The sequence below is a fragment of the Cynoglossus semilaevis genome, chromosome 10 (assembly GCF_000523025.1).
Source record: "Cynoglossus semilaevis isolate Cse_v1.0 chromosome 10, Cse_v1.0, whole genome shotgun sequence".
NCBI lineage: Eukaryota > Metazoa > Chordata > Actinopteri > Pleuronectiformes > Cynoglossidae > Cynoglossus > Cynoglossus semilaevis.
In genome coordinates, this window is record NC_024316.1 from 13,339,615 (window position 1) to 13,354,841 (window position 15,227).

At 42.4% G+C, this 15,227-nt stretch overlaps 2 protein-coding genes across 2 annotated transcripts in view; both read right to left on the reverse strand.

The window, feature by feature from the left end:
- Positions 1-6: 6 nt before the first annotated feature.
- Positions 7-3,429, reverse strand: hoxc11a (homeobox C11a). Its single transcript, XM_008318901.3, has 2 exons — positions 2,323-3,429; positions 7-825 (listed from the first exon to the last, which is right to left on the reverse strand). The coding sequence occupies exons 1-2, from the start codon at positions 3,065-3,067 to the stop codon at positions 593-595; spliced, it is 978 nt and encodes a 325-aa protein (XP_008317123.1). The 5' UTR covers positions 3,068-3,429; the 3' UTR covers positions 7-592.
- Positions 3,430-14,576: 11,147 nt separating this feature from the next.
- Positions 14,577-15,227, reverse strand: part of hoxc12a (homeobox C12a) — a 22,123-nt gene continuing 21,472 nt past the window's right edge. The window contains exon 2 of the mRNA XM_008318900.3: positions 14,577-15,171. Coding sequence (XP_008317122.1) covers positions 14,933-15,171 — 239 coding nt within the window. The 3' untranslated portion in view covers positions 14,577-14,932. The remainder of the gene's footprint in view (positions 15,172-15,227) is intronic.

Consider the following 15,227-nt stretch of genomic DNA (forward strand, 5'->3'; position numbering starts at 1 on the left):
TCACAGATTGGACGTCACAGTTCTCACCGAAGAAATAAATGCAGCCTTGGAGATTTGATAGAAGTCGCTCATACTGTATATCCTCTGGCCGAAGAAATAATTAGATAAGAATTTGCTATATACATGGACCAGAGAGGAACGAGGGGGGGAGAGACAGGAGGGGAGACAGGAGGGGAGACAGGAGGGGAGACAGGAGGGGCGAGGGGGGTAAAAGGATTTCGAACTGTTCGTTTACATTTGATATTATTAACAAATATGTATATATGAACAAGAGGATAAACACAATGGAGAGTCGTGATAAATAGAGGGACATATTCAAGAACAGCATATAAATGATTATTCTAACCACGTAGGCCTTTCTAGGGATCTGCTACAAATTCTTGGCCGCCTGCAGGGCGGCGAGAAAATGGCGACTTCATCCCCACTGCTGGCCTGCTTCACTCTGTCCACTGTCCTCTTTAACATTGCACTGTAGGTGAGATGGGCTCCTTTAGAAGAAAATAGAAGGCTTATGCCCAGGATTACAATTCGATGAGATTAGAGTCGGCCTTAATGTCACTGACCCAAGACCGTGACACGCTCCCTGCTCGGCTCACAATAGGGGATTTCCAGAGAAATACTGCAGCCGATCTCTGCTCAGCTTCTTCTCTTTCATTCTTCTATTCTGAAACCAGATTTTAACCTGGCGGTCGGTGAGGTTGAGCATTCTGGACAACTGAAGCCTCTTCTCTTTGTTGATGTAAACGTTGAAGAAGAACTCCCGCTCCAGCTCCCGGATCTGGAACTTGGAATACGGACACCTCTTCTTCCTTGTGCGGGGAGTGCCTGGGAAATCAAATTAATATAATATTATACTGTGACTTTAAATTAAATTTTTTTAAAAATAAAATTGCAAGAAAAATAAATTTATTTACTAGATTTTTTAAAGAAAAGAAAATTGACAAAAAAATAAAGAAAATGACAGCGGAGCTCCTGAGCTGAGGTGGTGAGCGCTGGGCCAAATGCTGAGGGTGTCTTTTCAGTGGCATTAGCAAAGTAATGATAACATTTCAGTCAACATTCATCAGGCAGAGTAGCCCAAGTGGGCTATCAGATTAAAGCCGACATGAAGAGTGTTAAATGTCCGGATGGCTCGGAGTAAACAATATCAACTTACAGCTTCTAAGTACGTGTTTATCTGTTGCAAATGCACAACAACAAATGTATTTGGTCGCATAATGTGCGCCACATTCCTCTGGAGCTAAACTAACAATTTACACACTCTTTTGGCGGACACTTGAAATGGAGTGGACGTGTCTGCAGTGGCCTGTGTAGACCTCAGCTGCCCCATAACGTGGTATCAAACAGGTGACTGGGGAAATAGATTATTTTTATTGTGTGTGTGTGTGTGTGTAAGAAAGAGAGAGGGGGAGAGAGAGAGTGAGTGTGTGTAAGGGACACACACACACACACAGCTCTAGCTAGCCTGTGGAACTGAAGGGCTACTATACTGTACATGCAGCTACACACAGTATATATACATATACACACACACACATATATGTATATATATATGTACTGTATGTATGGACCATGGATCCCGGTCTATTCTGACTCAGTTTTGTTCATTCACATCCACAGTGTTAAGCACGTGAGTGTCAATAAATGATTTGACAGGTGGGATGTTGAAGAAAAAAACAACAACAACAACAACAATCCTCCAGATTAGAATTAAGGGGGAAAAAATCCACAGCATTTTCATCAGGCAGAACTGGCACCAACTATCAGTGTGGCTATTTTAGCAGCTAATATAAAAACACACACAGAATAAATATAAATGAATAGCTAGCTTACATTAAGTATAGATAGACAGACAGATAAAGGACGCGTTTAACCGTAAATTATGTAATACTCAGTGCAGCATGACTTTCCCGGTTAAAGCCAGTGCTAAAGGAAAAATTCACCAAGACGCCAAAAGCAATGTTCTGCCCAATTGGTTTTTACTCTCGACAGCCCGACGAGAAATATCCCTTAAAATTCTCGACGCAAGTTCACGATCAAAGTTAGCGTTTGTCACAATAGCTCTTCTCTGTTAAAACATTTTTCACAGACTCTCACCACAGACACAGACACAGACGTCCTGTTGTACAACATCCCCGGTTTTCTTTTTTTTTTCAAAGCGCCTTTCCCATCGTAAAAATTCTTCCCGTTGCAAGAAAGAGCTTTGTAGGGTTATAATAAAATCCTTTGAATGCTTATAAAACTCCACATAAAATCTGACCGACAAAACACCGGGCTAGTCCCCCTTAACCTACCCCCAGTTTACAGCCTCGGTATACCTACTCGAGTGGCTGCTCTTGCTGGCGCTGCCGTCCTTGGTTGTCGCGGAGGAAGAAGTGCACGAGCCTGAATTTGTATGTTCCTCCTCATCCTCCGGTTCTTTGTCCTGCTCCGGAGCTCCGGGTACGGAGGCTGTGGACGACTGCTGCTGCTGCTGCTGCTGCTGCTGCTGCTGCTGCTGCTGGGAGTCGCTTTCCAGCTTCCCCCCTTCGCCCTTTTGTAAACAATTGTCTGACTGATTGTCCGTGCTGCTGCAGTATGCGGTCTCGAAAAAGCGGTCGAAACCCTGCGGAAGGACGCTGTTTTTCCCCACGCCGGAGTAAAAACCTGTGGAGGGGTGATTGGAGCCCGGGTGGCTGTGATGGTGATGGTGGTGGCTGTACACGCTCTCGTTCTTCATGAGCATTTCTGTCATGGTGGATGGTGGAAGACAGTCCCTATGCACCAGATCCTCTCCCGAGTAGCACGATGCATAGTTGCTCCGGTGGTGCCATTTACTCGCTGGGTCTAAGCCGTATGAAACTTCCCGCACCGGCTGCACTTGAGAGAGGTTTGTGGAGTAAGGATAGCTGATTTGCCGGGACGGGGCCTGTGGAAGAAACGAGGAGACGGCGGAAAACTCGGGGACGTAGTAGGTGCAGCTGGGGAGGTAGATGTTGGACGCGCAGCCAGTCCTGTCCCCAAACTCGGATGTCCGGTCTTTGCGCGTCTGGGAGCAGAAGTTGCCCAGATTCACAGAGTTAAACATCTTTCACTCTCTCTCGTACTCCGTGCTATAGATAGATGTTTTGGATACGAGCTGCAGCAGAAGGGAAAAATTTGGGAAGGCGAGATGACGCGCAATCCGTCTAAGTCGCCCCGCAGACACGTGATCGAAAGTAGATATTGTCATATATCAATTTGGAAGACTTGGATGTGTAGGAGTGGTTGGCTTTAGGTAAGATCGAGGAGGTTCAAACGAATAATTTTTCAAACACCACAGGCGCACTATGAAAACCAGTAACAGAATCCTGTTTGCTGGCTTATGACAATTAGAGAGAAATGTGCAGTGTGTGTTTATGTTTATGGGCTGGTGGTAGCCTAGCTTAACAGCTCCAGCTCCTTAAACAGACACAGCACAAACTGCAGAGTGCAGCCTGTGCCATGACTTTAACAGAGTTATGGAGGCTCTCAGGTAAGACTCTCATTAATATATTATTATTATTAATATTCCCCATAATGATGGAGTCATATTGATTTAATTACTATCAGGACAAGTTTCCAAAACTGACTTTGTTACATAAAAAAAAATTAAATATATTTTTTAACATGTCTCATATTACTGCATTAGATATAGGAGCTGTAGGAGGACACGCCCCTTGAGGTGGAAATGTATAAGAAACCGAATCAGCTCTTACATTCTGCCTGTGATTTTTTTTTTTCTTTTTTGTTTTTTTAGTAAAGAGTTAAGGAGTGAGTGATGCCCTCGTTCTCCTCCACATCTTTTCTCCTTAAATATGCAGGAGATCTTATCTTAGCTCTTCTGATCCTCCTTTTCATTCTTTAATAGAGCATATATAAATCTGCTGCACACATGACGCTGGAACACAGTCGTGGATGAGTCGAGCTCCTCTCTGCTGTTTAAACTTGTGCAACATATTCATTTATCCGCCCCCCCCCCCCCCCCCCCCCCCCCCCCCCCCCCCCCCCTCCCTCCTCTCCCTCCCCTTCGACCCCTCTTTCACCAGATGAAAAATCTTGCTGGATCGGTGGTGGACGACTATAATTATGTTGTAAAGTGGAGTTGAACGAATGGTTAGGCAATATAGAATCCACTGCACACATGTTGGCGGAGCACGGTGGAGTAATCGGCCCACTCTCATTATTCCCTTTGACTTTGGATCATGACGGAGTCCATGAAGGACAACTGCGCGTTCACAGTCCAGGTTCATGGAGATCCTGGTGGAACAGCGCCACTGAAGCTCTGGAAGCCTGGGGGGTTTTGTTGTTTTTTTTCACTCAAAATGCACCCCCTCCTCCTCCCCAAAATACACACAAAAACACAATTATTCCTCTCACATTTATTATTCCATCACTACTCTAGTTTGGAGTATTTCCAGAGAGAGAAAAAAACAACTTATTATTTCACCGTAAAAAAACTGCTGAGAATGAATAATCTCACTGGAAGTGTAGATCGAATCAAATGTTTTGAGCTGCAGTTATTTATATTTTTATTTTTTGTCTATATTTTTTGAAGCCCAGCGACAATTAGTTCCTCTGGTGAACGACTACTCACAGGCCAGTCAAAGTGGACATATTGACCAGGCAGCGTGGAAATATCCGTTGTTTTCCTCTAAAATTAAACAAGTCCCCGCTGATGCTCCGAGCTGCTGTGATCGTTTTATTTCCCACAGAATGTCGAACGTTCTCTCCAAATGACTGTTAAAAAAAGAGCAGTGTCGCTCGGACTGTTTTTTTTTAAATAAATAAATAAAAAATAAAACGCATTAAAGTGAATGGTTTGGAGTAAAGATGCGCCTGCGTGTTCGTTCCTGCGTCATTGTAAACTTTTAATTGTACTGTTGAGGCCCATCTTTGACTCTTTATAGACTAACTGATACTATCACAAGGTGAAATTAATATGATGGCCCATTGTTTATGATTATAGGCTGCTTCCTAAACGTTGCAATAGACTCTTGAATTATCGTCTCATTTTTCCAATAGCACCTTCGTTCTATTCCAAATAGGAAAACTTAAGGGACACCTGTGTTGGTTAACAATAATGGAAAGCAGAGTCGATTTTTGTTTTGTTTTGTTTTTGTTTTTTTAAGGGGTGGTGCCGTTCAGTTCACCGTCACCAGTGAACGTGAGCGTCCACGGCGTCCAGACGTGTTTGTACAAAAAGCTGGAGCTGACATTAGCTTGTTTATTACGCCCGCAGACAAAAGGTTGTCTCACATGATGCATCCTGCATCCAAGTACAAAGAAAGCAGACAGCTGTCCAGACACAGCACTTGAATTTGACCACTAAAATTCTCCTCTCCGTCCACCATAAAAAGCCCGAATGGCTGTAGTAACGCGAAATCCCCTTTGTTCTATAGAAAACCATAAACGTTTGAGAATGAGTGGAATTTGGATTTCAGCAACAGGATATTCTGCACCAGTGCAGCTAATGCTCACACACACAGCACCACAGCACAGAATCTGCACAAACATGTCTGGGAAGAAATGTGAAGGGGAAGTCAGAAATAATAACTAAAAAATAATAATAAAGGGGAAGTCAGAAATAATAACTAAAAAACTAAAATAAACGCCAAACATTTCAGTGAAATGAATCATATTTTTGATTTTTTTTTCAATGCTGGTTGCTAATATAAAAAATATGCAACATTTTGCAAATGAATTCTGGCGCTTGTTGTGTGATGCACAACCGCTGATGTAATGAGGAAACGCAGCAGTGGAGATATGTGTGAAGACGTTTTGGCCTGTAGCCTGTATGGACACATGCTGGACACATGCTGCAACATTGTGCGTTTTGCGCAGTCGCAAAACAATCGTTATAATTAACATCAGTGTCACGGTTAATTTGATCGGTGTAAAAATGTAAAGGCCTTACATTTAAAAAACAATCTCTCCAACGCTGAGAAGCCGCCACTTGACTATGTAGTGGGTTTTTTTTTTTCTCTTGCAACATTAAAAATATAACGACTGACACGATCATGCTGTGGTCAGAAAACAAGTCAGATAAAACCAGTCAGTCAGTAACAATGGCAAAAACTTTTGTATCGCAGCAGATAAACACAGAACCAGAAACCAAGAAAAAAATAGTATTTTTCCATTTTTTTTTCTCAACATAATTTGCATAAAAACATGTCACGGCCTTGAATAAATAAAGTAAAAAATATATAAGAATTGATGGTAAACTATTAAAAGTTATTATTTTTTTCTCCTATCAGGTCAAGTGAAAAGGCAGAAGAGCTGGGTTTAAACGAGTGCACACACACACACACACACACACACACACACACACTAGACAAGAGGAGCTGAGGCGTTTAAAGCAATAGGAAATAGTGATATCGTCTGCGTTTAGGTCGCACTATTTGTCATAAAGTGGTAAATATGATCAGGACGGTGGACGGTGTGGCTGCGGTGCGCAGAGATCACGAGTCAAAGAATAAGGTTTACCATGTGTTTATTCCCCTGCATGGACGAGTCACAGCAGCAGCAGCAGCAGCAGCAGCAGCGATAGCAGCAGCAGCAGCAGCAGCAGAGGCTTGATATTCCTCTAGCAGTAGGACCCAGCAAAGTTTGATTGGGCTGCACCAAATGAGCAGGCTAAGGATATGCAGAGTTTGCACGCAAAGGGGTCTGTGTGACTTATTAACCGGGTTTATTCTGTATTAGAGCAACTCATGCAACGACGAACAGTATTTTTTTAAGGCGTTCGCCAAGAGAAGCCAACATTTCTGAACCGACCGGAGAACCAGGAGGAGGAGGAGGAAAGGTGTTGCAGGCGTTTGCCTATTCTTTACACCTAAAACATCACTGCACCACTCACTTCACAGCCCAGGCCGTGGAATGTCAGCTATGTATCTCTAGCCATAATTACAACGGTTAACATAGGTGTCACCCTCTTGTTAAGAGGAACGCGCAGTTCAAAAATGACGCACCCAAATATCACACTGTTTCGGCCCTGCGTCGATAAATCCTCTGCCAAACGACACAACACTCACCACTCACCACACACACACACACACACACACACACACAGGCACACCCTAACACCAACACCAACACCAACACTTACATTTCACCAGGACGCAGCACTGAGTCGGTGTCAAGGCTAAATGTGGGAAGCGTGCAATCTTGTTACCGTCCCCTCGTGGCCCAGATCGGTTTAATTGGACGCATGCAGTCGTGCAGTTAAACGTGCTCGAGTTGCAAACACTCTTAAGACAATAAAATAAAAAACAAAGAAAGAAACAAAAAACAAAAACCCAACCTGAGGTCAGAGTCAACGTGCGGCGTCAGTGGTGACAACAATAGTTTACTAGACAGGGACGTGTGTTACTGTTACATTTAGGGCGATCTCCAGAGTGTATTTCTCCTCCAACCACCAGGACATAAAGCTTTCACAACAATGTGTTAACTTTTTTTTATTGCGAGTATTAAATGATATAACTTCACCAGAAACGGTGACTGCTGACTGCTGCTCCTCTGCCCTCATGTAGACGTCTTGAAAAATAAAAAAAAATACAACGCAAACTTCATCCCAGGGTTTGTTTGTTTTTTCAACAAAATGTATCCAAATTCATTTCAACTCCTTTGCTGAAATGTCATTGTTTATCTGACGTAAATGTCCTACAGACTATATTTAGTCGCGGCCTGAACCGTAATATTTTCCATTTATGGCTAAATAAATGTGAATCACGTTTTAAATTCCGTGGTGTTTTTACTGTAAGAGAACAATTCTAGGGAAGTACCATATATATGAGAATAGACTCTGGGATCGGACAATACACACAATGCACAAAATTGCGCATTATTGCGCACAGAGAATAGACTCTGGGATCGGACAATACGCACAAAATTGCGCATTATTGCGCACTTTAAAATTCTGGATTTTCCTAGAATATTTCACGATGTTATATTATTATATTATTTTACATCTCATTCGAATGGTATGTTTTTATTTTTTAATTTAGTTTTTACCTTGGAACTAAATACTGTGAGTTAATAGTAAGTGCGCCTTTATTCGGGTGTACAATTGTGCGGTAAAATAAATCCATAGTGTAGCCTATAAGTTCATAATTAGTTCTAATTTATTTTGTCATTCAAGCTTATTTGTTAGATAGATATTTATTTCAGAAATTATTGTGGATTTGTTTGTATATATATTTTGTTGTTGTCGTTTTTTTCCCCGCAAACGCATCATTTTTCTGGCCCTATTTCAGCCAGTCTGGCCTTGTTCGACTGTGACTCGGATTCATGGCGCAAAATCAACAACGCTGATGTTTGAGCTACAGACTCTTTCATATGTTTTTGAAATGCCTGCTCAAACACTTAGTGCTTGGTGTGTTTGCTTTGCCGTTTGAGCTGCAGATTCTCTTCTTCTTCCAGGACGTCCTGACTTCTGAGCACACAGAGGGATTACCTATTAAACATTCGTGTTCCATAAAAGAACACCAGGTTCAGCCTGGAGCTGGAGTCCATGTGCAGTGGAGCGACCGGGGACTAACTGGAACAGGTGACCAAAATAAACTGTCCATACTAACTGGAACAGGTGACCAAAATAAAATAAATGCATGGACGGAGAAAAAAACCGGTGACAACGGTGCAGCCCTGCTGCTGCTGCTGCTGCTGCTGCTGCTGCTGCTGCTGCTGCTGCTGCTGCTGCTGCTGCTGCTGCATACTTGACCTTCAGTGAGTCCGTTCAGGCCCAAGCATCGCTGCGACCGGGTCCACCCAAAAATACTACACACTCCAGGAACACACTCCTTAGCTGGAGGGGTAGAGTGGAATGGGCAGATGGGCAACATAAACGCAGCAGGCAGGAAGGAAATCACAGGAAATTCAATTAAAGTAAACAATAACACTCAAAGATATGACAATCTACAAATTGTTTACATGCTCCATCTGCCAGGATTAAAAATGATAAAGTTTTAATTTAAAATTCAAAATTGCAGTAGTGATGCTGTGATAGGCTACACACACACACACACACACACACAGACACACACAGACGTGAAGAGAATTTAAAAATAAACGCGTCTGATTTGAAAAGACAACATCAGTCAATTGTGAAGCGGGTTGCAAGAACCTGCTCTTTGTCTATCCCTCTCACCCTCCCTCTCTCTCTCCCTCTCTCTCTCTCTGTCTGTCTGTCTCTCTCTCTCTCTCAGGGCAGCAATCAAACATCCATACTCGGTATATTAGAGGCTGCTGGACGGACGACGGTAGATTGGAAAACAGATTGCTAAAAGGTACATTTCAGTGAGAAAAAAAAACCCTGAGCAGCTCATAGAGAAGTCATTTCAAATCATGTGAAAATCAATACAGAGACGTTACAAGAGGATTGCGTCCCCCAATCCATGTCTCTGTTTCACATCAACACTCCACTCTTGCACAAAACCACGCGCGTCCACGGAGTCGCGTCCACGCACGAATCCTCAGGAGGAATAACATGGCTTTCCATTTCTCTAAGCCAGCTCGGTACCATAAACGGTAGAGGGGTGGCGGGGGCGTAGACCACATGCCACACAAGTTCTCTGCGAAGGGCACTGTGAAGCTCACTGACCTTTGGGACGCAGAGACAGGCCGCCATAAACAGATTTAGCCAGTCTCAAAGTCAAAAGTGCTCCAGGAGCAATGAAAGACCTATTGTAAAGACCTGCAAAGACTCAGGCCCAGATTTTATCCTGCTTTTACAAACCAGATATCGCGAGGCTGTCTGCAAAGGCTGCACATTTGACTTTATATATTTTTAATCTTTTTTTTTAAATCTTTTACCACCATGTTAATAAACAATACCATGCACATATAAGGCCACGCCGCTGCACTGCAGTGATCATCATGTTTGTGTTTTGTTGGTGTGAGGGCAGGGGTGGCAGGTAAAGGCGTTCAGATGCCAGAGAGCAGCGTTACATGTCACACATGACAATAACAGGGAGACGGAGACACCTGAACAAACAGGCAGCACAGACGAGTGGCTCCTCAGCTCAGCACAACACAGCAGTCAACGCCCGGTTTGAAGTTCAAGTTAAGACTGCATGTTCTTCATCACCGTGTTCCTCATGTTCACCACAAGCACGAACCAAAGAACACGCTTTGAAATGATGCAGCTCAAACAGTAGCTTTTCTCTCTTTTTTTCTTTTTTCTTTTTGCACAGAAATCACGTTACCAGCCTGAAAACACAAACTATCATTTCGTCTAATGAGCACTTGTTCCATCACAATGTCGTGCGTTGTTCTCCAGAACATTCTATCCTCCTTTAACCGTAAGTCTTGTGTGTGTGTGTGTGTGTGTGTTTACAAAAACAAACAGCGATGACTGCTGTCCACGCAGATAAACACTTGACTGAAACCAGTTCTGCTACACAGGCCACGACACTGACTTCCATTTCATTTTAGTCATTGTTATTTATTTTTAGTCGCCACAGCGCCTGTCGGTTTAGTGCTGTTCTTTACAAGCAGAAAAATACATCATTTAGCCTAATTAACTTTTTCTTTCTTTTTTCTTTTTTTTTTTTGCAACGACCACCGTTTAAATTTCAAGAGCGCATCAGGAGAATGTTTGCAGGAGAACTCCAGGTCTTTGGGGAAAATATGTATAAAACATCTCACAGTGTGTATTTTTTTTTTTCCTCCTCCTTCTAAACTGTGGTTTAAATTATTCCAGAAGAGCCAAAGCTCGGCGTGGGCCGTTCTACAATGATTATTAATTATTGAGCCCATTTAACAGCCACGGTGGTGATGACTAGTTTATCTAGTCAGAGGAACTCAGTGTGGTTTGGTTAATAGAGACTGACGTTAACGTGATTAATAAATGTTGATTATTTTAGTGCCATCGCCTGGTGTCAGAGACCTGGTGTCAGAGACCTGGTGTCAGAGACCTGGTGTCAGGGACCTGGTGTCAGAGACCTGGTACTGATCGGTGTTCTAACGTCAGGCCTCTCCCACACGGGCACTGGGATCATTTAAATGAGTCAAAGGGTTCAATGTTGAAGCATTACGCGTGTACATTCTTAGTAATACTGCGTCACTCTTCCTCCTCAGGTGCTGTATTGCCGCACGAACATTTTAAAAGAGTCGTGTGTGTTTTTCGAATGCAGAAAATATATATTTCTATCAAACACAAATATATACATGAAACCAAAAAAGGAAGCGAATATTTTATTTTATTTTTTGTCAACTTTCTAAATAAACGTGCTGCGTATGATTATTTACAAAACAGCGTTGCTTTATTATGTTCTTAATAATTATTGAAACTGTAATATTTCGACTAATCGAATAAAGGAGCGGACCTTAACCTTAACTACATACTTTATACAGTAAACTACACAAAGAAACAAATATTTTTGAATACATACTTATGACTAGTGCACTTCAGTGTGAGCTGGTCTTAAAAGGAGCATAGGAAAAAAAAAGAAAGGCTAAATATATACATATATAAATATATATACATATATGTACATCTACACACTTATATACATAAACACACAAATATAAATATATATACATACATGTACATCTACAGACATATACATAAACACACACGCGTGAACACACAAACGCGTGTACATATATATATATATATATAGTATAGTATAGTGAATATAATAACTAGAAAAAACAGCATTGGATTATAGGTAGAAACAGTCAAACTGCAGCACAAACGTCATGGTCATGAAATCATTGCCTCCATAATCAGTGAGTCAGGAAAGACAGAGAGGAAAAAAACTGCCTTCACATTGTGTAAAAGGAAATATGTGGTTTATGTTTTGTATGCATGTAGTCTTTTGTGTGTGTGTGTGTGTGTGTGTGTGTGCGTTCTGAATACACGTAGTTCCTGTACACACAAGCTCCACAAGGCCTTTCTCTCTGCCGCGCCTGCGCAACATCTGACCTCATCACTGAGACAGCAACTCCGACTCCACTGTACTAACTTCATCTCATTGAGATTGAAGGCGAACGCATTGATGCTTGTGCTCAGTGAGCTGACAAAAAAAAAACAAAAAAAAACCCAACACTGCACAGCTCCTCCGCTGCTTTACACCTCTCTGCCAGCAGGGAGAGCCTCACAGATGTGTTTATTGTACACACATCTATGTGGTTTTGTAAAGATGTACGCCGGTTTTTTCTTCACCCTCTCTGTTGGTGTATGACGCCCAGCCTATAATGCAAACCAGAGAACAGGATGAACAGCCCTGTCCGAGAGGCCTGTCTGTGTGGAGCACCGGGCTGTAACCCTATCACTGCTCTACACAGACACTGCATGTTCAGCTGCACTGTTATGGGCTTGTAGCACAGCACTGACACTGATTGGGTCCAACTTCAAGGGAAAACCTATGGGAAAAGGGGGGAGTAGAAGGTGAGGGGGTGGGGGTGGGGGTGAGGGGGGACTAAAATCTATGGACTGGATTATTTCATACAACAACAGACGGGAGTCGCACTCACAGTCAGATGGGGTGTGTATGCGGCCGCCATTTTGCCCTGAAAGCTAACATGTAGTTTATGTTAAACCAGAAGAGTCATAATAATAAAACAAGGACGATCAGGAGAGAAGGCTGTTTATACAAACACACAGCAACAAAACAGCCTGTCAGAAACACAGGCATTCAACCCTGTCAACGTTCAGACGCATCATATATATATAATAATAATAATAATAATAATGATCATTATTATTATTATTATTATTTGCCTCACTGCAGTAGATGTGAAAAAGCCGCAGGTGAAAAAAAAAAACAATCCTCGCTGTCACACCCACAAACGTTGTGGGTTGAGTTTAAAGCAGGACACTCAGACACACACTTGTGTAACACCAATAAACATTTCAGGATTCTGTTTATTGAAGACCTTACGCATATACATTCATATCATTATTACTTTTACAAGACAATGTAGCAATCCTTACAAGCGCAAAGAAGGGAATGCAGTGAGAGAGAGAGATAGAGAGAGAGAGAGAGAGACGTAAAACGAAAGGAACGATAACAAACAACTACTACACCGAGTTTTCTTTAAATGTCATGTGTGAGAAAAAAATAAAAAATATTTATATATTTATATATTTATATATATATATAAATCTTGCATACTGTTTCTTAAATGCACTCATGGCAAATATGATATATTAGGCCTAACTCTGCCGAAGTCGCCGCTACAGACAGGCTATGGAATGCGATATTTGTACAAGACAATTAATAACATAAAGCACTATGGTATAATGTCTCATTTTAATTTTAATTTTTTTTACAAAGTTATACACGGATACAATGTAAAATAATGGGACGATACAGAGGACACTGCAGAGAGTATGTACATGAAGAAATGAGCCTAACGCCCCCCCCCGTCCTTCTATGATAATAATAATAATTATAATAATGATAATCATAATCATGATAATAATATTAAAAGTACGTAATGACGTTTTAGGTTGTGTTCGCTCGCTTCTCATTTATTAATTTTTTTTATAAAAGTAACTCAGAGTTAAAAGTGGCCAAAGGACATGATTTATAATAATTTCACATCAATAACATGCTGCAAATACTTTTTTTCACCGCTATAGTTAGCTTACTCATAATACAGGACAGATAATTGCATTCGCCCAGACCTCAGGGAACACACAGGTAGGCCAAGGGTATTTGTTCGGAATTTTTTTTTTTTACATTTTTTTCTCAATTTATTTATTTATAATTCTGAGCACCAAAGATTCAGAAATGTTCTCTTAAACCTTTAAAAAACATAGTCACCCCCCGGACCCTCGGACCCTCGGCCCCGGCCGCAGCGTCCGTGTGAGGCCTAAAATGTCATGACGCTGTTGAATATTTGAATACAGCAACACTAGGTCTTTTTGTTGACGGATACACTTGTGTCGAACCCCTTTAGACCAGGACTTGTTTTAATAATAGCAGCTCACAGCCGTGTTCACACGGTGGTCTCACTCAGATACAGCAACGCTGCCCATGCAGGCGTCTGTGCTGGCGGTTGGTGACGCGAAACAAAAGTGATGAGAGCGACGAAAATGGTCTTGAGTCACGTGTAAACACAAGAACAAAGTCGTGGCAATTAATCAGCACTCATAAATATATGGATATGAATTACGATGCGGTTTTTCACCCCCTCCTTCCCCCCCTCCCCTCCATCCCTCACGCAGACTACCGTGACTTCCTGTCCGTGACCGTGAACGTGCCCACGACGTGTGACGAAAATATGGAGAGCAGACAAACAGTCAGTCGGTGCAAACTCTTCTGCAAACAACCCGTGGCTATGGAAGTAATAAAGACGAGATTCTCCTTCGTCGGTGATCGAAGGGACATGACTGACGCGGCTCTGACCTGAGGTCCAGGTCCGTCTGTGATTCTTGCACAGCCATAATATTTGTATTTTGGTTTTCTTTGTTTTCTCTTGTTTTTAGCCTGCGAAACCAGTATTGTTGTCATTACGTTTTACAGCAAAACTGTAACTGACATTAACCAAAGACACGTTTGCATGGTTACCTAGAATGACCCCCCCCCCCCCCCCCCCCCCCCCCCCCCCCCCCCCCCCCCCCCCCCCCCCACGACAGATGAGAAAAACGTCTGAACGCAACCCGCACAGAAAACATCTCTTTTGTGTGCGTTTTTATACCAACCACAGAGGCAGCCTCGCTACAGAATAGCTTTAAAAGCCAGATACTGGTTTGTTTTGGGACTGGTGCAGCCCGCAGTTGCGCGGACAAAAATAAAATAAAATAAAATAAAATACAACAATAATAATACTGAAAAAAATGTTGAAATATTTGTCTGAAATTTAAAAGATGAATACGTGAGTGCATGCTTTAAAAGAAGACATAAGGAAGCGCAGAATGTTTTGGCTTTTTTTGTTTTGTTTTGTTTTGTTTTTACTGCCTCTCGATTCACCTTCTGTCGCATCTCTAAAAGTAGGCCAGGGCCTGCTCCCTCAGCATGAGTCTCTTCTTCTTCATCCTTCGGTTCTGGAACCAGATCTTCACTTGTTGGTCGCTGAGATTCAGCCGGTCGGAGAGCTCCCTCCGCCGCTGCCTGGTGATGAACTCGTTCAGCATGAATTCACCTTCGAGCTCCGCCAGCTGGAGTTTGGAATACGGTTTGCGCTTCTTTCTGGTCCGAGTGTGCATCGGGTACCACGGGGCACCTGGAAGAGTGGGGCGCGGAGGGTGGGAAGGAGGGGGGTTAGGGTGGGGTGGAGTG

Bases quoted from the DNA above. Each gene is read 5' to 3' on its own strand.
- hoxc11a (XM_008318901.3), bottom strand. From the start codon at position 3,067: ATGTTTAACTCTGTGAATCTGGGCAACTTCTGCTCCCAGACGCGCAAA. The intron at 826-2,322 runs GTAGGTATACCG...TTGATTTCCCAG, and splicing joins CAGCAAGAGCAGCCACTCGA to GCACTCCCCGCACAAGGAAG.